At 41.5% G+C, this 22,920-nt stretch overlaps 1 protein-coding gene across 1 annotated transcript; it reads left to right on the top strand.

The window, feature by feature from the left end:
- Positions 1-787: 787 nt before the first annotated feature.
- On the top strand, positions 788-22,777 carry WDR86 (WD repeat domain 86). Its single transcript, XM_010586182.1, has 6 exons — positions 788-950; positions 3,733-3,874; positions 5,408-5,840; positions 16,154-16,289; positions 21,211-21,314; positions 22,559-22,777. The coding sequence occupies exons 1-6, from the start codon at positions 788-790 to the stop codon at positions 22,775-22,777; spliced, it is 1,197 nt and encodes a 398-aa protein (XP_010584484.1).
- The last annotated feature ends 143 nt before the right edge of the window (positions 22,778-22,920 follow it).

Consider the following 22,920-nt stretch of genomic DNA (forward strand, 5'->3'; position numbering starts at 1 on the left):
TCCCTCGCTCGGCCCGGCCGCCCTCCCGCCTCCCCTCACCCCCGGCGGGAGGAGGTTCCCCGTCCCCAGAGGGTGAGTGCGGGATCGTTCGGCCGGACGACGAGCCCCGCGCCTCCACCCGCGTCCGGGGCGGTGAGTAAAGTGCCGAGGGCGGAGATGCCGGGGGGCCGTGTGGGAGGGATGGCGGCAGCCCGGGACGGGGAGGGCTGGGCGCCGCTGAGGTGATCCCAGGGCGGCCGGGGGAGGGGGCCCGCGGCCCCTTGGGGCTTTGGGGCCGCCTGAGGCTGAGCTTCCCTCTCTCGGAGGCGTCGCCTCTTCAGCGTGCCCCAAGTTAGCCTTGAAATCGCTTTAAGAAGCGGCAGCGTGCCGGCAGGCTCAGAGCCGGGCTCCAGGTAGCGGTACCGCCGCCGTCCAGGCTGGGTCCTCTCCGAGGGGCTGGGCGTACCTCTGTGCCCGCGGAGGAGGTGCACCGGGGAGCCTGGGGTTGAAGGGCCGTCTCCCACGGTAGGGCTTCGGTTCCTGCGGAGAAAGAGGCGCTCGATGGCTTCAGCGCACCCTGAGAAAGTGATGTATCCACGGGGGAGGGAGGTGAAATGATTAAACGTGCGCTCCTCTTCCTCCTTTGCCTCCCTGTGCAGGAGTCTCGACTACCCTGCTGATTTTTCGGAGTTGAGGTAATGGCTGAAGGTGGTCAGTGGGAGATGGCTGGAGGCCCAGAGCATGTTCCGGGGGTTGCGCAGTGTCTATGATCTGACCCGCAGCCTCTGCCTTTGCTGGGACCACCAGGATGGGCAACAGTGGCTCAGCCGTGAAGGTCTGCACGGATCACCAAGGAGGCATCAACTGGCTGAGCCTGAGCCCGGACGGGCAGCGCTTGCTCACCGGTAGTGAGGATGGCACTGCGCGGCTCTGGAGCACTGCTGACAGCCAGTGCCATGGCCACTTCCAAGGTACAATAGCTTCTTTTTGCCTAGTTTTTGAGTCCAGGCCACACAGCACGTTCTGGTTTCTTTCAGTCCATGCAGCTTGCCGGGCAGCCAAAATCACGCTTGTTTTGTTTTGTGTTTTTTTGAGTATTTGTTACAGTAATGTTAAGCAGAAGCTATTTCAACCCCAAACAGGTTACCAGCGCTACTGAATGCATGGATCCTTTTATCTCAGGGTGTGGAACATAGCAATCGTTTAACTTGTCTCTTTCTGGAAGCTCTCTGTTTTACACCCTGATGAAATACTGACTTTTTGTTATTGTGTCTCTCTCTCTTTTTTCTGGTGGTTTTTGTTTTGTTGTTTTTTTTTTTTTGTCCTTTTAATCATCTCATTTTCCAGACACTCTGTATTTAGAACCTCTTGACCCAGAAGTCTGGAAAGAAACCTTACTAAATGGGCTGTTTTTTCCCCGTATTTGGCACACAGAAATGTTAATGGCTGGGCTTTTTAATTTTAAATTGATTTTGCATTTTAAAGAAAATGTATTACCCTTGGACTAGTATCTCAATAATTAAAAAAAGTCTGTAGAAAGTACAGTCATGCAGGAGTCAGATGTGGACTAAAGACGTTTGTATTTTCACTCACTCATGTTCTTTTCTCTTAATACAGAAAAAAAGAGCTCTTAAATTTGGAATTTCTAATCTTTTTTTTTTCCCAAAGAAGAAATCACATTGCTGTGACTTTTTTGTTGTTGTTTGTTTGTTTGCTTGCTTGTTTTTAACTATTGAGTATTGTCTTTTTTCCCCACATCCTGCCATGGTTCTAGCTTCTGGAAAACTCACTGCATTTGCTTTAGGCTTAGAAATCCCTTTAAACTACTAACCAACTTCTAACTAGAAAGAGAAATGTATTGGATAATATTCAGAATCTGGCCTATGTACTGCTAGTATTTGGGGTAAACTCTAAAGAAGGTTGACTAGATGGTTTGTGAACTGTCAGTTGAATCAGATAATTGTATGTATTTTATATTTATGCACACACACAGTTGTTGTGTAAATTTGTATTGTACAAGCTGTAATTACTGATAAACCTGTATCTATAACACAGTTTCAGGCTTCCACCACAGCATAACCAACAGACTTCTGTGGTGGCTGCTTTTGACCAGACCAGCACCAGACCTTGTCTGCCACAGGGGGTTCTGGCATGCTTTGTGTGGCTCAAGTATTATTGATGCTTAAAATCTGACTGACAGACTTTGGTGCAGTAACCAAGATGCTTTTTGATCTTCTCAGAGCAGGATTACATGATGCTGTGAGAAAAATCCCAGTGGTTGAAACCTGTCCCATTTAAAATGCTTTTCAAAAAGCTTTCACAAAAATGTGAGGATGGCTATAGTTTTGCTTATAGCCCTGGTGATCTGCTTAATTTTTGGCATCTGGTGAATTCACTTAAGAGAAAACAAGACTTGTGTTTGTAACATGGATTCTGGTTCGCTTTTGAACAACAGCAAGGCTTTTGAACTGCAGGAGTTGTAGTAAAATCTGTTTTTGCAGTCAGTGAAACAAAGTGTTTTACTGGGCAGTCTGCTTTCCCTTGTGTTTTTTTACCATCTCTTTATTCTACAACATGATTCTGTTTTTCTAGTATCTTTGTCCATCTGTCTCTCTTCAATCACATTTGTCCTTATATTTTTTCTTTTCTCCTCAAAGAACAGTGTTATTTAAATCACAGTAGGGCCCACCAGCTTCAACCAAAGTCTGGGGCTTTCTTGTGCTAGTTACTTAAGAGGAAACAGCTCTGATCTTGAAAGCTTACAGTCTAAATAATTAAAACAGAAGAGCGCAAGATAATACTATCCCAACGATTAGATAGGTGACAAGAATTTCACACAAGATATCTTGGACAAAGCTGGGACTTGAATCCTAGGGTGATTTTTAAGTGCAGTGCATTTAATGATCCAATAGAAAAATGACACATCTTGCTAAGCAACAACAAAAGCTTAAGGTTGTAATTTTGATTCTTCTTTGCTAGCATTACCCTGTTTTTCAGCACAAAATTTTTAGAGTAGCAGTTGTGTCTATTTTTATTGTAACTGTAGAATCCCAGCATACACTGAATACTGTATAAATAACTGTGCTCTTATTCTTTCTTTCTGTGTCATTTCCTTAAAGGTATACTGATATTTTGTAAATTGTGGGTTTTATTCATGTTATTAGTCATAATGGGGAAAGTATTGGCTGACTTTTTACCAGATATGTTTTTTGTTTGCGTTTCATTCTGCTTGGACAATGAAATTAAACTTGCTGGTAAGTCTCGTGTTGCTTCCTCTTTTCATGGTTTCATGCTTTAATTTAAGGCTGTTTGTGTCCTGACAATCAATGGGCTTGGTCGAAATGCAGCCTTTTTTTCCTGACTTCAGAAGAAGGAAGCAAAAGCATTTCTTTATTAAAAAGCTAAGCCAATTTTTTACTGGCTTTAAATGTCAATAGTCTGAGTTTTATTATACCGATATTAATTTAGCTCATTATGTTTTTATAATACTTTTCAATCTACCTGATCGGTGGAACTCTGCTGTTTTACTCTTTCACTTATTCCTTGTATCAATGAAGCAGAGTTTTCTGCTGTTAATTAAAAATGTTGTGTTTTATATAGATCCTTAAATGTGAAGAACATGGTGGTGGATTTAAAACTAGAGTTTCAGTCTGATTGTTTGTTTTATTTTTCTTTTAGTTAAGGTGAAGAGCTAGACTAGTCTATCCTGCTTGCATGCACAGTGATTGAATTTATTTCCTTTGTTATTTCTAGGACATGAAAGTTACATCACCTTTTGCCACTTAGAAAATGAGGCTGCCTTCACGTGTAGTGCAGATCATACCATTCGAAAGTGGGATGTGATGACAGGTCAGTGCCTGGCCATTTACCGAGGACACACATCAATTGTTAACAGGTTGGTTCTGTGGAGTTCTTCCCTTGTGTTCCTGTAATCTATTATTGCTTATATTGTCATTTTACTGCAGTTCTCCATTACTACACTAATAAAATGGGTCGTGTAAACCTTTGAGTTCATGCTACATGTGTTCTGTGCTGTAATGATTAGTTTTCCTAGCAACAGTGCTGACACATCTGTAGACAGCAGATAGGAGAGAAATGAAAGGCACACAGCAGGGGAATTGAATCCAGGGCTAGGAATGAAATTCCAGAAGAAATTATTCAATTGATAACAGATGCTTCTGATAAATAGATTTAAAAACATCACGTCAAGCCTTTGTGTCAGTAAGAGGGATAAAGTCAGGTTTTTTTCTGGAATTACTATTCCTGTTTGTGCAAATGAAGTTTATTATTATACTGATTGTGCGTGACTGATTGGCCTGTCAATTTAAAGTGCTTCTTAATAGTTGGACTGGATTTAATTAATGACAAATAGAGCAGTCAAAGATTGGTTGGGTTTTTTTTGCATTTCTTTTTTGGTGGGTGGGTGGGTTTTTTTGTTCCTTACTAAACTCAAACCACATACGATGTGTAGCTAGATTCTGTAAATAGTTAGGAAGACTGGCTCTGTCTGTATTTTGGCACTGGCCTGATTTTTGCTTGAATCAGCAAATGGGAAATGTGTTCCCTATTCACATGACTTTGCTGCCAGTTTGAAAAGTTCCAGAGGACCAAACTCAGCTGACAAAGAAGACAGGTTATGATGTTCCCTATCACTGGTTTGGAAATATGAACTGTAGAGATTTTTCTGTTGTTATGTTTGGGCAGCTACAACTCATTATTTTGGAGGCCCAGTAAGTTGAATTCTTGAGCTGTAATCTCTGATTTGCTCTTCAGTTATGTAATAAGTGGGGTGCTCTTGCTCTACCTTTTTTGAGATCCTGGGCTAAGTGATTTTTCCTGCATTCTCTCTATTTGATGATGGAAAGATGATTATCTTTGCACAGTCAGTTATAGTTCAGGTTCCTGAAATGTTGGGGGATTTTTGGTATTTTAATTCCAAGCTATTTTCATAGATCAGTTTATAAATTATTAGTACTTGTTTACAAATAATTAATAATTATCAAGAAGGACTTGTTTGTTTTGTTTTTGTGTTTGGTTTTTTTTTTTTTTTTTTTAAACACACAAAAACCTCTTAGCTAGTATATGTAACTTATGAAAAGTACATAATAGTGCTGCTGGAAAAGATTTTAGGAAAACACAAATGCCCAAAGTTACAATGCTATAAAAAGTCTATATCAATGTACCTGAATAAGGGGTCTCAATTTTAAAAGTCGAAACAGGGGGGTGTTTGGTTTAAAACAAACAAACAAAAAAACCACCAAAAAAGTTCATAAATGAGTGTACTAACAGTGACGCTGAATTAGGGTTATATATGTTGTGTTCACGTTAGTGTTTCTAACTTCAGGGTGTTTGGCATTGAAATTGTGACAAAAAATGGTTATGTAAAAAGAATGATACTGTTCATACATGCAGACTTTATTTTTTGCAGGATCCTGGTTGCCAAAGACTATCTCTTCAGTGGCTCCTATGATAGGACGGCCCGGTGTTGGAGCGTGGACAAGGAGAAACAAATCCAGGAATTCCGGGGCCATCGGAACTGTGTCCTGACTCTAGCTCACTATTCCTCCAGGGATGTTCTTGAAGAAGAGGAGGAGGAAGAGGAGGAGGAGGAAAGAGTGAGCAGAGACCTCCTGGTGACAGGTAGCACAGACTGCACTGTTAAAGTCTGGTGGGTGTCCAGTGGGCGCTGTTACCAGACTCTGCTGGGACACACTGGGGCTGTCTTATGCCTTATACTTGACGCACCAAACAGGGAGCTGTTTTCTGGCAGCACGGATTATACCATTCGAACGTGGAATATTGTCACTGGTGAACAGTTGAAAGTGTTCAAAGAGCATCAAGGATCAGTAATTTGCCTAGAGGTAAGAACAGAGGCTTCTTCAAGAGCCGTTTGAAGGGGATATCTGCATCCTAACTCCTATGGGTCTCAGTTGTCTTTTCATTCATAAAGAAACTCTTCCAAGACAGGTTATAAATGGTAAGCATAAACATTCATGTAATAACAAAATAGTAGTGCTCTGTGGTCTTGAGACAAATCCTCTTTCTCTAAAACAATTTCTGATATCCTCTTGGCTTCTAGTGGCTATCCTGGTCTAACTTCTAGCTCAGTATCTATTTAAATCCTCCTGGGTCTTGAAAATCACAAGTAGGTTTGCTGGGAGGACTGTTCATCTGAGTGGGATTGTGTACACAGGATCACCAGGCTTTTGAAGAAAAATAACCTGAGCAAGTAAACAGACACAGGGTCAGGTAGCTTGAAAAGGAGAGGGGGAAAAAAAAAAAATTCAGAGTGAACCAGGTAACTTAAAAAAACCAAACCCAAAACCCAACCCAAAACTGTGGGCAAAAGATAGTAGGAAAGCATAAAGCTGAAAGAAATCCTGTTTTAAAAACCACACAGACATAATTTGAGAAAAGAAAAGGAGAAAGAGATGGCCAAGACAAGAAAACGGGCAAGGAAAGTGGAAGAAAGAAGTAGGGCACGGGGGAGACAAATCAGGAAATTATGAAGGAGAGAAGGGAAAAAATTTGATGGGACCTGAAAAACTGTACCCTGTTTTTCTGTTTGCTGTATTTTTCTGGTGAATGGTGCCAGGTTGTTAAATGTTGCAGTGGAGAGAAGGAGGTTAGGCAGGTGAGGGAAAAGGGGAACTATCACACCAACACTTGTCCTGTACGCTCCATTATCCACCAGAAAATGCTAATGGTATATTTAAAGAAGGTATATAATGGTCTGTAACTTAGTTTCAGGTCAGCAAACCTTGTATAAGTGTGTGTCTGACTGAAGTTAATGACAGTAGTTTTTCTCAGTACTTGCCTTGTTTGTGTTTGTTGTCCATAAGTGCTTTTCCTTTACAGAGGCTACAGTATGTATTTTTAAGAGCTGTTTAATAAATATTGCCTTTGTTTTTAAAGAAGGTAGTCACAGCTGACACAAGCAGACTAAAAACCTGATAGTATTGAAGGAGTTCTATTTTCCTTCAGTTTTAGAAAGGAAGAAAACGCACACAAAATCTTGTTGCCCTAGAGTAATATTTGTCTTGCTTGGGTAAATTCTCAGTGTTAAAGCTTATTTTTATGATATTGTGGTAATATATTTTGAGGATGCTCAAGTAAATCTGTTGCTGTTCTTAGTGTCACGCTATGTTTTGCTGTTTAATTGTAACTCTTCTCCAAGGCGCAGATTGGCAACAACAGAGCTTGCTTTAATTTAATTGGGTTCTTGCTAAAATTGTCACACAAAACTGGCTTGACCCTCTCCCAGAAGCCTGGGAAATTCAATTACACTCTTTGAATGCTCAAGAATGAGCAATACTTCTCCGCTTGTGAGCAGAGTTAAACAATGGTTTTACACAAACAGAACTTCTTGCAGGGGAGAAAAGCAAAACCAATACATCTATTTGGAAAACCTGAACAATTCAAAGTACACAAGACTACTGCTGCCAAGACTGTTGGCAACAGTCCTGGCGAAATCCTCTTCTAGCTGTGAGTAACTGGTAGCCCCTCACTTCTCTCATCACCAGCTGATGTTTGAGGCTAGAAGAGTCCAGCTGAGGTACATACTGCCCCCACAGAAAGCATTTAGTTTCTAGGCCTCTAAAACTTATCCCAGCTTAAGCAGTCACTGTACTGCTGTTGAATAGCTTTAGGCTGTCGATCTTTCCTAATTCCTCCCTCTTCCTTACTGGGTTCAACACTAGCCCTTCTGTTCCACTTGGCTGCTTCTCAGCACAGCCCACATGGTATTTTCATTCTTTTAGAAGGGGGTCAATCACCAGAATCCATACAAAGATGTTACAACAGAAGGGAAACTTCCTGAATAGAGGTGTTTATTTTTTTTAATTTTTGTTTTCTTCTCAAAAAGCTCTTGGAGCCTTTTTTTGCCTAGGGCTTCTTAGGGACAGTGTTGCAATCTGTGGCAGTGAGTTGGGATAGTATTTTTCAAACTGTGGGTCAGGAAGGACTTGGAGGTAGTTGTGAGTTGCTCACAGTAGCCAGCAGATGGTTTTAATCGTTGACGATAGTTCATTTTCTTCAGGGCAGAAGTGAGCTGCTAATTACACCAGATTTTCACTGCCCTGTCCTGGAGGAGTTGAGTTGGTACCAGCAATTAAAGGGTGTATAATTAATAACCTGTTCTCTGGGTGGTATAATGCTTTTGTGGAGAGAATAAAGGGAAAAAAATACAGACTTATTTTAATTTCATTTATTCAAATAAAGATCCCTAAGGGAGGGTGACCCTTCAAAAAGTTTGAGAAATGCTCAGTGTGATCTCTCATGCTGGACACAGATCAGGAAAAATCTGGATATTGAGTACATATTTTCCCCAACTTTAAAAAGTAACTGTTATTAAGAAGAATGCCGCAGGATGTTCTAAACTGCTACACATTAGGTCTGGACTCTTGCAGTCATCTCCCATTACTTTTCAGTAAATACCAATAGTGTTGCTGTAGCAGTGAATGGAAATTCATGGAGCTTCTTGAACGAGCGTTTCTGGGTAGTTATCCATAAAGCACACCCATGTTTTCCACCTTGCTTCCTGCGGTGCTGGCATGTGAAAAGCAGAGGGGTGATGCTGCAGGCGTGTTCGGATTTTGAATGTACCTCAGTTGCTGCTCTAAGATCCTTTAGGTGGTGTTGCCAGCTAGCATAGGTTAGAGGAGGCTGAAAGCAACTTTCATCTAGCATGGCAGAATGAAAAGCATTGGTGAGCTTTTAGCTTTCCCTTTTTCCCTGTCCTTGGTGGTCCTTGACAGTGGAGTGAAGAGGGTGAAGTGTTCAGATATTCCCCAGGGCTTGTCCTGCTGTCCAGGGGTCAGTCTGTTGAAGGTGATTTACCAGCTGAACTGACTGCATGTGGTCAATTGTCAAAGTGGTTCTGCAGGTACCACTTATTCTAATGCCACTCTTATCTTCCTTCCGCTATCTAAATTAGACTGACAAAGGTTGTGCCAGGAGACTTTCTGTCTGCAGTGGGAATCGTGTGCATGCTAGGTGCTTTGGCAGCCTGGACTACTTCACTCTCATAGTCAGGCAAGGTAACTAGCAGTGGAGCAGTCAGAACTCTTCACTCTGTCTCCCGCAGTGCATTGATAGCTTGGCAGGCAAGAGACGGCAGCTGTTTTGAGTGCTCCCTCTTCATATAAGAGCCAATGATGAGATTTTATAGGAAGCGATGGGAAAAAGCAAGGGTGGGCTGAGTGTAATCACACAGCTTATGCTAGTTCTTCCACTGAAAAATTTCAGGCCTGGCTAAAGACCAGTATTTGCAATTAATAACCAAACATGCATTTTCATTAATGTGACTGCCTGCAATAGGATGAATAACCCTGACTTAAATATTTACTTGTGTATGTTTTTCTAAATATCTCCAAAGTAGCTTTGCAAACTGTTCACAAGGATTGCTTTGTCCTTTGCTGATTGTTCTGTCTCTGAGTATTTATCAAAACTGTGCTGCCAAAAGCTGGCAGAGAGAAATGATCCAGCTTGGAATTTAGCTTGGATCCTATAGCAAACATTCTTGCAAGAAAACTCCTTTCTTGCAAAAGGAGTTTTAAATGAACATGAGTGGGCAAGGATTTGCTTCTGGTTTTCCTGCAAAAGGTCCTTTGTTTGGACCATTCCCTTTAGTTGCCTTTTAAAGCTGACTAGAAGAAAAGAATGCTTTGAACAAAGCCGTTGCCTGAACTCCATTTATACGCCTAACTGTTGTGATCAGGGGGACAGAATTTTTTTCCTTGTCACACCAGTTAAATTAAGTGCACATATTTTTTGTATTTTGTGTTTGTATTTGTTGTATAATTCATCAGAGGGCAAAGATGTGAATTAGAGGAATATGAATGTGTACAACACCTGTAGAAAAGAAGCATGTTTCTAGGACCATTACTTTGCACTGCAGTAAAGAAATTGAAAAATGTTCTCTAACAGCCAGACCAGAGAGCTCATTCTAGATGGATTCTCAGGAAAAAAAAACAATTTCTTGCCCACAGGGAGTTCGTTAGCTCGTTAAAATGAATGTGGTTTGAATGGGATCCTGAAAGTCTAACTCGGCCGAAGGCTTACATAGTTGTAACTTGAGATTCGTCCAAGTTGGCGATTTTCAACTTAGAAGTGGCTGTGAACAGAAGACCCAGCTGGCAGATTGTAGGAACACTGCCCCACATGTGAAATAAGCTGGTAATGGGCCATGTGGTTGCTGATGTGAACTCATCGTGAAGTTCCTGGGAGCCAGTCTGAGCACAGTGACCTTCAGAAAGAGGATGTGTCCCAGTCTGGAGAGCTGATTCCCTCTCCTTGGATGACGGTTAAATTGTTTCTTATAGCAGGGGTTAACAGGGCGAGCAAAATCCACTCCTGTAAGGTTGAAACACCTGCTGAACAGCTCTTTTGAAGATGTTTTTGCCATTCATACAGGTAGAAATTGTCTTAAGCTGCTGCATATATTCAGGTCAGCCAAGGTTGTGGAGCAGTAGGGTTGTGATTGTCTTGAGAGACCAACCCTAGATGTGATTTTTTTTTCCTTTTTTTTTTTTTTATTTTTATTCAAACTGTGGTGTGTCTGAGGGCTACAACCAAGCTTAGGGTTGCATAAAACTGGCATTTTTTAAGTGAAACCTGTAACTACTTCAGCATTTACAACCTGTGTTTTGCTACTGCTGTTACTTCGCTACTCACAAGCATGTCTGACTGAAATTTTTCATGGAATAGTACATCTCCAGTACTTTGGCCTGAGGATTAAGACAAATTTGGTCTGTTTGTGTGTCTCAGTGTTTCATCTGGTTCAAAGAAAATTCCCTCAGAGTAATGACAAAAATTAACAGTCCAGAATTACAGATACCAAGGCATTGATTTTTGCTGTCTGGCTGAGGTTTTAGAATTGGGCATCTGACTGTCATCAGGTTTTTAATTCTTTTGAAGCCACTTAGGTTTGAAACGTCCACTCGGCTCATTAGTATCTGAGCTGCAAATCTGTTCTGTGTTGTCTGCTCTGCTACAGGTGTCCTTACCTTGCCATGCTTTTCCTTGTCAGGAGCTTTGTTGGGCAGTTAGCTAAAGTGAATGAAGTGCTCAGAAGCCAGCCAAGGAAAACACAGCTTTGAAAGTATCACTGCTTCTCCAGGCAGTTGGAGATTAGAATGTTTCTACTGATCATTTTTAAACCAAGAGTTGACAGGCTTGGGTATATCTGGAAAAATCTATTGAGTGAAATTTTACATCTTTCCTTCTAAATCGTAAGAAAACTAAATTCTTTAATAAGAATAGGACTCGGACCTAAGGAATTGGGTAAAGATTTGGAGACTTTGGGCTAGAAAAGCCCAGTAGTTACGGACCTGGGGACCTAGCCCACAAGTATTTGCTGAAAATGACTGTGCCTGGATGCCCATACACAAAAACGGGTGCCAGTCCTGGCAGTGGCGAGGCTTAATTCCCACTGAAGCTGCAGTATGATCTTGGATTTTGGTGAAGAAGTCAGTATACTTTATCCAGCTCCTGAGAGGGGACAGATGGGCTGAGCCTAAGATGGCAGCGGGGATGTTTAACCCAAGGAACAGCAACATACTGTTTTGCCCAGTAGCCTAACAGAACTGGTGGATCTGGATTAAATGGTCTCTGCAGGCTGAGGAGATTTGAACCCACTTAGAGAGTCCCATAACCGCTGGATAAGAGAAGCCAAGTTGGTGTAAGGAGGTTAGCAAGAGTCCTAGAGGGGGAGCCAGCAGAAGGGTGACCTAAGTAGAAATCAGTGTTTTGGGGACCTGTCTGGAAGTGGGCAGGGGAACTATGTCACAGTCCCTCTTTCTTGGACTTTTTAGATAGTTTTCAATACAGTTATTACTTAAGAAAAGTGATTACAGGAGCCAAGGACCTGTGCTGCTGGCTAACCCTAGGACCTCCACTGCTTCCACAGCAAAGGTGGCTTGTGCCCAGCTAGCACGAGGGCATTTGCACAGCGTGACCAACCTTGGTGAGCTGGAGCCAAGGCTGCCGTGTCTGTGTTGTTGGGGCAATAGCCACACCCTTTGGATGCAAACTCTGAAAGAAGGCTCTGGAGTAAAAATACTGATTTGATACGGGTCAGGTTGGATTGCTGCCTCTCTTGCTCTTCTCAGACAGAATCCCATCTGGTTTTCATGTACTCTCTTGACCAGTTTCAGGGATACTGTGCAATGTTGCTTGGCACAACTGCCCTGAAGCGCGTAATGCCTTCTGTGCATCGTGGAAAGGGACAGTTGCAGCCTGGATCAGTGTCGCAAATCAGGGCTGCACTCTGGGATTTGGGCAGTCAAAAGTTAGGATGCTATGAATTTCAGGTCCTTTTTGGATGGGCTTCAGTTGCATTATATCATGATTCCCCATCTGTAAAGTAGGGAAGGTACTTATTTTATATTACACAGAGTGTGGAGCCTGCTTGTAAGGTGCTTTGGCTAGGGGAACATTATGTGATGATTATTATTATTTTGATTAAATACAGATATCTGAAGTTTTGTAGCTTAGGCTGGAGTTGTAAACTAGACCTATCTTTAGTCAAGTAAAGGAGTCGTCATCTTGCCTAGATTGATATAGATGGCTACAGCTGAGAAGGTTGTCCTTGTCAGGGGGGAGAAATAGTGAGTTTTAATGTGTGTCTGTTTCAGACATCTGCTTCTGACGTGCGGAAAACAGACTCCACAATCAGTGAGATTGTAAAGTAGGTATGTTCATGCAGCGCTGGGCAGCATGGGGGGTAGTCCCACCAAAGTCGTGCGCACCTTCGGGTCTAATTGTGCAGGTTAAGTACATGTTCTACATACATAGTCACTAGATTTCCGAGAAATGTTATACATATTCATTAGTTTTCTGGGAAACTATTAGCATATGCAAATGTCCTTTACGCAGGCGCATTGAGGGTCTCTGGTGGTCTTCCATAGTCTTCCTCACTTGTCTGCTATTTGACCTTCCTCAGGTGATTCTGCGCAGTATGGTCTTTTACATGTTTTGATACATCAGTGCTCGTTAATGCCCTTATTATCTAAGTTCTCATTAGTGGTGTAAAACCATATGGTTAGTTTAAGCTAAATTATCTTCAAGGATGAGAACAAAGGCAGGAGTTCTTATCTTTTTTGGCCCTATCTATTCAAGCAAGGCCTCTACTTGTGCCTTCTTGACAAGATCGTAAATTCATCAAACATTTAATTAAGTTTTGTGATTGTTCATGGTTCCTTCTTGCTCACCACTCCCAAGTACCAGTCTCTGACAGGCTTAATCCTTGACGAACTCCAGTCTTTGGTATGTAAAGTTACAGAGACACAATCATTAAGCAATTAGCAGTTCGTTCTCTATATCACTTCAGGATGAGATGAATTGTGTCCTAGACTGCAGTGACTATAAGAAGGCTACCTTAGCTATAGATAACTGCATCAATTTAGATGAGATGATGCCTGCGCCATATCACTAAAGGCAGATCTGATTTGCAACTTCAACCTGAGCTGATAGCTCTTGATGGCTTTCTCCACTAATAGCTGTTTCGTGCTCTGTGTTTTAAAAATACCATGGAAATGAGAGGCTGTGTGATGGTCAGAGCCTGTACTGGGTTTTGCTGTTGGCTGTGCTGCAGGCTTCGTCTGTGGCATCTGGTAGATTGTTTAACCTGTTAGTAGTGTTTCTGTGCAAGGCTGAAAATCCTTTGCTACTGTGCTCACCTGCTTGAACTGGTGAGGGGGAGGAGGGTGCATGAAGGTGTATATTGGGGCAGCCTGGGTAGCACAGAGGCTTGGAATTTAATGAAGATTGTTGGTGTGCTGGCCATCTCGCCAGTTGTCTGGGCATTGGAAGCTTTTATGGCTCTTACAATCCTGGTGCTATAAATTACCTGAGTAAGCCCATGTCATTTAACACATTTTTATATTTAGCAAATTAGCAAATCTAGACAAGTTGCAGCTTTTCTGTTTCACTTCAGCATTTATATACCCACTTAAGTGTAGAAATGAAGGAGCACAACCTAATGTACCATTAATGTGGAGTGGCATTTACCTGCAGGAGGTTAAAACTTAGTGTTTTCCCTTGTTCAGTGAGTGGGTTGATGCTGCTAGCAAGATGCCTGAAAAAGAAATGCAATGACTTGTCCAAGAACAACACAGCAGGATCTCAACTCAGAGCATCCTCTTCCATTTAGCAGGTGCAAAGTGACAAGGTTCTTCACGCCCATTCAGGTTGAGCCTGGAAACTAAAAGTCAGGGTACCTTCCTCAGGCTAACTATATAGCTCGCAGTTTTTGTTAGTGCTCCTGGGCATTCCTTCTCTTTCCTCATTGAGATGTAGCATTAATGCTATTGCTAAAACAGCTTAAAAGTAATAGGATGTGACATTTCAGAATACTGCTGGCTTTAACGGTGGTACATGTTTTACAAACTCCTGAGATGTAGCTGTGAAAACTGTCCGATGGGCCAAGTTCTGATGGTAGGAAGTGTGGCATGCACTGCCCCAACTGGGCTGGTGGGAGATGCGTCGAGTGATATCTTGATCTGGCTGCATACATTTCTTACATGGGTTAGCATAGTCCCACCACTGTAGTGCTTTGTATCTTAAAATACCTTTTGTTTCATGTTGTTGTAACACAGCGCAAATAATTTCTTGCACAAAGCTCACTTATGATGCCTTTTGGGAATGGGGTGATTCCTTTTTGGAATGGGAGTGGAGATCGGAGAGTGTGAAAAACATTCCAACCTTACAGATACAGAGAGTGCAAAGAGCAGGGACTGGAGGTTTATAATAATCTAAGGTGGTAGAAGAACCAGACCCTTAAAAGTGACCTAAGAGCAAGACCCATGTCAAGTCGATTTGTCATTTGTTCTACAGTTAGTTTCCTGGAGATACCCGAGAAGCATAAGGGGTTAGTGCGCTGGTCATTTGAACCTTCTGATCTGTGTGTCTGGAGGGCAAACAAGGTGTCATTACTCCTTATGCAAATTCTGTTTCTTTGCGGGGGGGTCAAGGTTCTTGCTCCTGGCTCTCCATCCTTTTGATACAGAGACTGCTGCAAATCCATGAAACTTATCTCAAACTACAGCCCATGGATTGCTGTGAGAGCCTGCGATGACTGGCTGCCTTCATTACGTTGCTTTCAGATGGTAGGTGTTGGGCCAGTTCTCAGCTTGGAGGAGCATGCAATCGGAGCTGTAGGTAATGATGGCTGTTAAAACCCTTAGTTTGTTTTCGTCAGATGGACATAGAATGCAAGATTTTTCTCTGGGCTGTGGAGAGTTTCCCTGCTGAGTTGCCAGGCTTTGGATAGTTTGTTACTGTGTAGTGGCTAGTTATATAGTCTTGCAGGGGATCAGTTATTTTCTCTCTGTTTTGGGCTCCCAACTGCAGTCCTTCCTTTTGTCATACTCTGTCACATCTTTGTAGAATAAAAACTCAACCTCCACCACTAGTGAGTTCACACAGTGTGCAGGATGACTAGTGTAATGAGGCACCCTTCTTCTTTGGGATTTATAGGCAGAGTTGCTCTAAACACACAGCAGGCGACAGTCTGATTGAAGACGTTTAAAAACCTGTGTAAGCGTGGTTAATTATTTTAATCACTCGATAACACAGTCTAAAAAGACTTGTGGAAATGCATATACAAAGCAGTTTCAGGGAAGAGTTAGTGTTTCCAAGTACTGACCTTGTGCAGAGTAATCATGTTAAACCCTGGTTTATGTTGTGTAGGATTTTATTTTTAATTTAATTTTATTTTTTAATTTTTATTTTAGTTTTTGTTACCCAAAATTATTCTGAAATTTTTGTTGTAATTAAACCTTACAATCTGATAAGAGTTCTTGTCAAGCATGCTTTGCAAAAACTACAATGCAGGGGTTTTTTTGAGGCTGTATTAATGTAATTAATTATGGAAGTAGGGTTAGCATTGTTAAGCTCACTGAAATCCTGCCTGCTTGCACCAGCCGATGGGTTAAGTTTTTTATCTTCTGAAACATGGGAGCTGTTTTTAAGGCCCAGAAGTCAATGGGAGATGTGATCGTGAAGAATGCAAGGTTGGTTTTGCTCACCATCCCTCTGTTTCAAGGCATAGTTGTTGCTCTTTGTAACAGGCTGTTGAGTTGGAAACCGTGACTTCGGATGAGTCACTTCAATACAGTTCTCTCATGAACGTGCCTGAGAGACTATTGCTGATGTCTTTTTCTCTTCCCTTCAGCTAGTGAATCGGCACTTGTATTCGGGAAGCGCGGACAGGACAGTGAAGTGCTGGTTAGTAGACACTGGGGAGCGAATCCAAACGTACAAGGCTCACAAACACAGCGTTAGCACTTTGAAATACCACGCTGGGATCTGTAAGTTGCCTTTCCTATGTTCAGCAATCCCATCTCCTTTTCGATGTTTGTCTTTGATCAAAGATTGTTAATAGAGAATACTGTAATTTTGAAGGCTTGTAAAATTGTCACTTTTTTCAACTCCAGCATGTTTATGTTCAGTATCAAACTTTGCTGCATTACTCCATGTGCTTAGGAAGGAAGCTTAGACCTTCCTTCCATTTTCCACCTCCCTCTTCTGGCAAACGAAGAGGCAGTTGCTTTGTTTCTGTTACCAAGGGAAGTGGCTTAAATCCTGAGCTGTCTGTGGGTTGTTTGTATAGCCATGGTTTAACCTCACTAGTCTGATGTCTGTCAGTCTGCTTCTGTTGCATACTCGGGGACAGCAAGAGCTGCTGCTGGATGTGCAGCCCTGTGCCTGCCTCTGCTACCTTGTAGGTACTGTGTAATGGACTGTCCTAAACCGGAATCGCATCTCAGATGCTCACTGCTTCTTTCTAACAGTTAGGCTTCCTGTTCAGACTCTGACCATCTCCTAGACTGGTTTTCCACAAGTTCTTTTCCCTTTATCTGTCCTCTTTCATGTACTTGTTCCCCAAACCACCTTTCTGCAGTAGCGAAGCATTGCTTGCCTTACTAATGCTCAGGACTCAGTTCCCCTACTGTCAGTACTCTTGTTAATAGTGGTATCGACACATGTCTATTGTTGACATAACAGTATATTCTGACCATGAAACCTCCCTCTTTAAATCCCTCTCTTGGCTGGCTTTCCTTCTGCATGTCATCTATCCATTTCTGGTTTTGGGTTGCAAGACTGCACCTCTGTTTTTATCAGCCTGAACCTCTCTATGTGTCATCCTGGTCTTAATCCTGCCATTGATGTTAGACCTGATATGCCTTCATTTGCTTCCCAAATAAGTACTTCTTTCCTTCAGGGTAACCAGGATGGCAATGCCTGTCTTAAGCTAATCTAGAAATCTGCAACACTTTTCTGATTTTGATTTCTGTACTTCAGCTATGAAGCGAACATATAACACCAAATGAATGGTTGCTATTTGGGCCTTGATATCTCTTTTGGCAGGTATGTGTGATAAATTTGTGATAGTGATAAATGGCTGACAAATGCAAGATGGTACACATTAAAAGAGAGTCATATCTGCACAGGCAGATTACAGTTTAATGTCAGTTGTCTAGTGCCATGCTTGACATGGCTGACTGACCACATTTATAACCCAGTAACTGAACTGATTTCTTAATTATGTTTGGAAACTTAACGTGTAACCAAGCCCATAGGTAGATTTTGATTTTAATCAGGAAGCCTTTTTTTGGTCTTTCTTTCAGCATCAGACCCACAGCACTATTTTTCTCCATTAAAATAGTTAATCACAATTTATGGTTAATTTCAGCTCTCCTCACCTATATTGCAGAACTACCCCATTCGCCCCTACCTGCAGGTTATAATTTCTGCCGATTTCAGCTTTTGCAGTTGCCTAGAAGGTTGCAATGGAAGGGGAAAGTGTCTGAGCTTACGCTGCACCCTTAAGTTATTATTGCTCAAAGGTGCAGGCAGATAGGGCAGGGGAAATGAACCAGAAATTTTAATCCAGGATGAACACTGGCAAACAAAATACTGATTTTTTTTTTTTTTTTTTTTTTTTTTTTTTTGGTGTTTTCCCCCTTTTAATTACAAAGATACAAAATAAAACATTGAATTCATCAAGACTACCCAAAGGCAAGATAACTGTGCAAAGCTGATGTTGGCCTGATCCAGTGAGGAATCTTCATGTCTGGGTGGGAGATGGAGAGACTGTCTCATTCATTAATGAGACGTTCAGAGCTGCGTTTTTTTCAGCATTGATCCTGCTTTTCATGCAACCAGTATAGACTTGACCACACTCTGTAAAACCATCATAAACAAAGTTTAGGCTCAAACAAAAGTTTCCTTATCTGATGCCACCCCCATCAGCTCTGCAGCTTTCTCTGTCTTCCCCCTCATCCTACCACCCTGTCCCTGCCATACACATACATTATTTTGCTATAACACTTTTTTTCTTGAAATGCAGGCAATATTGCTGCATTTAGTCAGACCTGTGAAGAACATCCTGATAGTGTGATAGAAGTATTCACAGAGTTATTTAAGATCTCATTTTAAATCAAATGCAAACATACTAAAAGTGTCAAACAGGGAGAATTGAATTGTTCCACTTGAAGGGTAGAAAAAATGTCATAGAAAAATATTAGGGACTTGTTTGAATAGAATTTAGATGCATTTTAATTCTTGAAAGAGGAAATTTCCCCTTAGAAGTTAATTTATGTACTATGATTGCTTGCATTATTGCAATACATTATTTACACAGTAATACACTTATTTACACAGTGTCTAATAGTTTTGTTTCAATTAGAATTACAAAGACATTTTCACGGGATACCAAATGTTGGAGCTAGTGTAGCTTAAAATTCTAGCTGTTCACCTGGGACAGATCAGCACTGTATGTCCATTCTCTGTCTCTCAAAAATGCGGAGAAAATACTTCAATATAAATGATGTTTGTTAGGGTTTATGTCACATTTGCACCAGCACAAGCACATTGAAAGAATCTCAGCTGGGAAGTGGTAACTTTCTGTTAGAAGATCTTGATTCTGTTGCTTGCTATCTGATCAGTACCCAAAGGCTCATTGCCCCAGTTTACCATCTAAATAAGAAAATATACTAGAAGAATGAGAGGAAAAATATATTTGTGTTTTCAAAATGGCTTTATAGTGTACAGGGAGTCCAGACAGATCTGAGAACTAAGCTTTAAATCATCAGAATGTGTGTGTTTCTAGTGGCTTTCCTCAGTCTGCTTGTATAATTAATATCATGGGGTATATTAAAGCTGGTTCTCAATTTAATTTACTTAATGATATTATGTTGGTTATTTCTCTCCTACAGTATGTGCACAGTCATTTAAAATTTAATGTGGTTTATATTTTTTCATGTTGTAGAAACTCCAAGAGAACATTTAAAACCTGTTCTCCCTCCCAAGAGTCTATGAAATTGAAGTAAAAAATAAAAATGAATTATTGATTTTGTTGTTGTTGTTGGTTGGTTGGTTCGCAGGTGGTATATATAAGTGTATATTTAAATGCTAAATCTGGGTTAGATCAACAACTCCCCTTTGAAATTCAGAGGTGCAAAGAGACTTCTTAAATCCAGAGTGACAGTTCAAAAGACATAAAGGATGTCTGTCAAAAGCAAAATCCTGGTAGTGATAGCTAAAGTAAACTAACAGCTGCATAGTGAAAACAGCTCTTAATTGGTTCTTACTCTCTGCATGTGTGTAATAGTATTCAGTGATTTCCATTCACTGGAAAAAAATCTGTACCTTGGTCCCTGCTTTATGTCATTGTTACTCGTTTGCAGAATGGGATGTAATGCTTTTTCAGGATAGTATTGGTAATTGAATTTATAGTGGCCCATATAAAATGACATTGATTTTCCACATCCAGATGTTTCTTGAAGGTGCACCTAGGAAGTATCCAGCCTCCTGCTGTTTAATTTGAAGTTGGAAAGCTGATGGCAGGAGGTAGCCTGTTCTCTCGTCTCTTGTAGTCCTGACTTTACTGCCTTGATAACTTCTTTGCCTCTCTTTAGGAAACCAGTGCCTGACTTTTCCCAAAAGATACGGAATCTGTTGTCTTCAGGCACTTCAGTTTTGTAAAAATCTTGCCATGCTAGTGGCTTTTGCAAAAGACATGAAATGCAGGGAGCAGTGAATAAATTGCTTTTTGCAGTTCTGAAATACTTATCTCTAGATAAACTTGAGGAGTTTGGGTTAAGTGAAGGCAAGTGAGTGTTTATGAAGACAGTTTGTAATCCTTAAAGCACACAAATGGGCTCCTTTGGGGGCATATTGCAAAGTATAAAATCTAAATATTAAACACTGCCTTACAGTTTCCGGATGCAGTAATTCTGGGGATTTGATGTGAAGATCCTGACGTGTTGAAAAACTGTTCTTTGGACATGTTAAGATACCCTAAGGAAACCTGATGAACAGCCAAAATCTCTGGTCGTGCTTTATTTACTTAACACCTCCTGCCCCCTTGTAGCACATGTACACTATAGCACGTAGAATACAAGAGTTACAGCCAAAACCCTCAAATAATTCTGTGCCATACTGAAATAGAGATTATAACCTGGGCCTTGAATCACTTAAAGGCTCTACTGCTTGCAAAGATCCTAAGCTACAGGGTTTAGCTGAAGAAATCTACCACACTGAAAGAATTTATAAAGCTTCTTTGTAAAGCCGCCTACACATGCCACTCACTTATAAGGACAGAAGATTTAACTGTGGTATTTCAGCAGAGATGGCCCTACCTACTCATAGTTGAAAATGGGGGAAATAAAAAAAGGTATGCCAAATTCATATTATTATTATGAGAGGTGGTAACGCTGTTACTGTGGTTTGCAGCTCCACTGTACAGATCCTTCTGCTGCTTGATGCAGTAGCAGGAGTGATAAAGATACTGTAGTACTGAATGGAAACCTGAAAATAACTATGGTAAAACAAATGGAAGGCTTAGTGGAAATCCTTAAAACCAGACTTGAGATAAATTGCCTGCTTAGAATTACTGAGGCATGTTTAGGCAGGGAAATGTATGTGGAAGAGAAGAGCAGGAATAGATATTTGAATTGTGTGTGGAGTGAAATGCTGATATATGTAGGAACTTCAGGCTTAAGGCAGTTCAGTGTTTTGAAAAATATGAATGAAAACAAGCACACGCTGAGGTCAGTGAAATGAAAATGATCTGAACTTGCTGTAACTGAGAAGAGAATCAAGCCTAAAAATGATATGTCATGCTCCTTTGTGAACTAGTTTTAGGTACATTTTGAACTCACATGAACTGACTTTACATGGCTGCTCACATCTGGCCATGCGCTGTGTTGTGTGGTTGTGTTGCAGTGTTCACAGGAAGTGGTGATGCCTGTGCAAGAGCTTTCAATTCCAAGAGTGGTGTCCTGCAGAAGATATTCCGAGGACACAAGTTTATCATCAACTGCATCCAGGTCAGGAAGGGGTTTCTTTGCTGGGATTTCTCACTTCTGATTGCTCCCTCATTTGTTTTGTGGGAATTGGTGTGGCTAGCTGTTCTGTGTGTCTTGGGTTGGATGTTGTTCTAGGGTAGGATGAAAAGTAACAGACTTGAATATTCCTTTTGTAATTTTAGACAAACTCGGTAATAATAAGGATAAGTGAAACCACAGAATGAGACCCCAGAGACAGTCCTATGTCTGTGATTGGAGGTTTTTCAGGTCAGGTTAGACAAGCAACCATAAGCAATGAGACGGATGTAACTGAACCTGTGTAGGGGCAGGGAATGGACTCTGACCTCGTGAGACCCCTTCCATTACAAGACACCAGTGATGTGTTTGCAATGCTGTAGGGGGGAAAAGAAGTTTCTGACAAGACCAAAGCTTGGCTTTGTATTTTTTTTTTTTGTAATTTCATTTCCAAGTGTACAGGGCAAAAAATCCTGGGAGGAGAGAGGACTGAGAAGTGGCGACCTTAATAGGATCTTGAGTATATTAATGAGGGATGGATGAGGGGGCTGTGGTCACGCCGTGCTTGTGTGGTGCTTCATGCTGATGTAAGCCAGCCTGCCTCTGGAGACTGCGAGCGCCCATGGTGGACAGACTGACACATTGAGGGGAAGATGATCAAGACCGCCAGCTGGCTTCTAGGGTGGGGTGAGGGCAACTGGAAACATTACCAACAGCAGCAAATGTTTCATTAAGGAAATGAGATTACAGTGGGGAATCAAGGTTAAATTACTGCAGGTTTGGAAGAACAGCAAATTTTGAAGGAGGAATTGTACCTATAACTTACTGCAAAGGAAGACGGGAAGTGAGAAGGAAAGCATTCCTGAACCGCTCCCCTGCCCCCTGATGCCGATTTTGGTGTCTCCTTAAGCTTCATCTTCAAAACCAGCAGTCTGAAACCAGCACAGAAATTCCCAGCTACAGCCTACTCTGACATTAAGTTTAGTTCCCCATTGCTTTTCTAGTGGGTTTAGGTTATAAATAACTTGCTGTTTATATTTTATGGCTCTGTGAAGTGGCTGAGAAATGAGTCCTGCCTTGGTAATGTCTCATCCCACTTCAGCAGCTTTTGTGATAATTTATACTGGCTCTTGCAATGAGTTATCAGGCCTTAAGTGTTAGAATCAAGCTGCATTTGCTCTGATTTTTTGATGGTTTGATTGTGCCTATTCCAAGCTGTATGGTTTGGTATTGTGACGCTGTTGTTCCAGATCCACAATGAGTTGCTCTACACAGCTTCCCATGACGGCACACTAAGGATTTGGGACATCCGGGGAATATGCAAGAGAAATAAGCGGCGTTTGAAGAAGGAGAGATCTGCCCAGGGCAGGAGCTCTCAGAAGGGAAGTCTGTCTCGTCTCTTCAACAATAAAGTTGGCTGTATGGTACAGCAAGAAAATGGGGAACACGAGGCTGTTGAACTAATGTGACTGTCAAGAATAGACTTCCCATCAGTGACCAAAGCTGAACCTATTGTTTTCTGCACCACTGTGTCCACGTAAACCAGAACTTGGAAAGAGATGGGAAATGCCATTGCTTGAACCTCTTTTTCAGGAGCCAGGATTCTCTGTGT

This window comes from Haliaeetus leucocephalus, unplaced genomic scaffold (genome assembly GCF_000737465.1).
Source record: "Haliaeetus leucocephalus isolate CR32 unplaced genomic scaffold, Haliaeetus_leucocephalus-4.0 Scaffold0, whole genome shotgun sequence".
NCBI lineage: Eukaryota > Metazoa > Chordata > Aves > Accipitriformes > Accipitridae > Haliaeetus > Haliaeetus leucocephalus.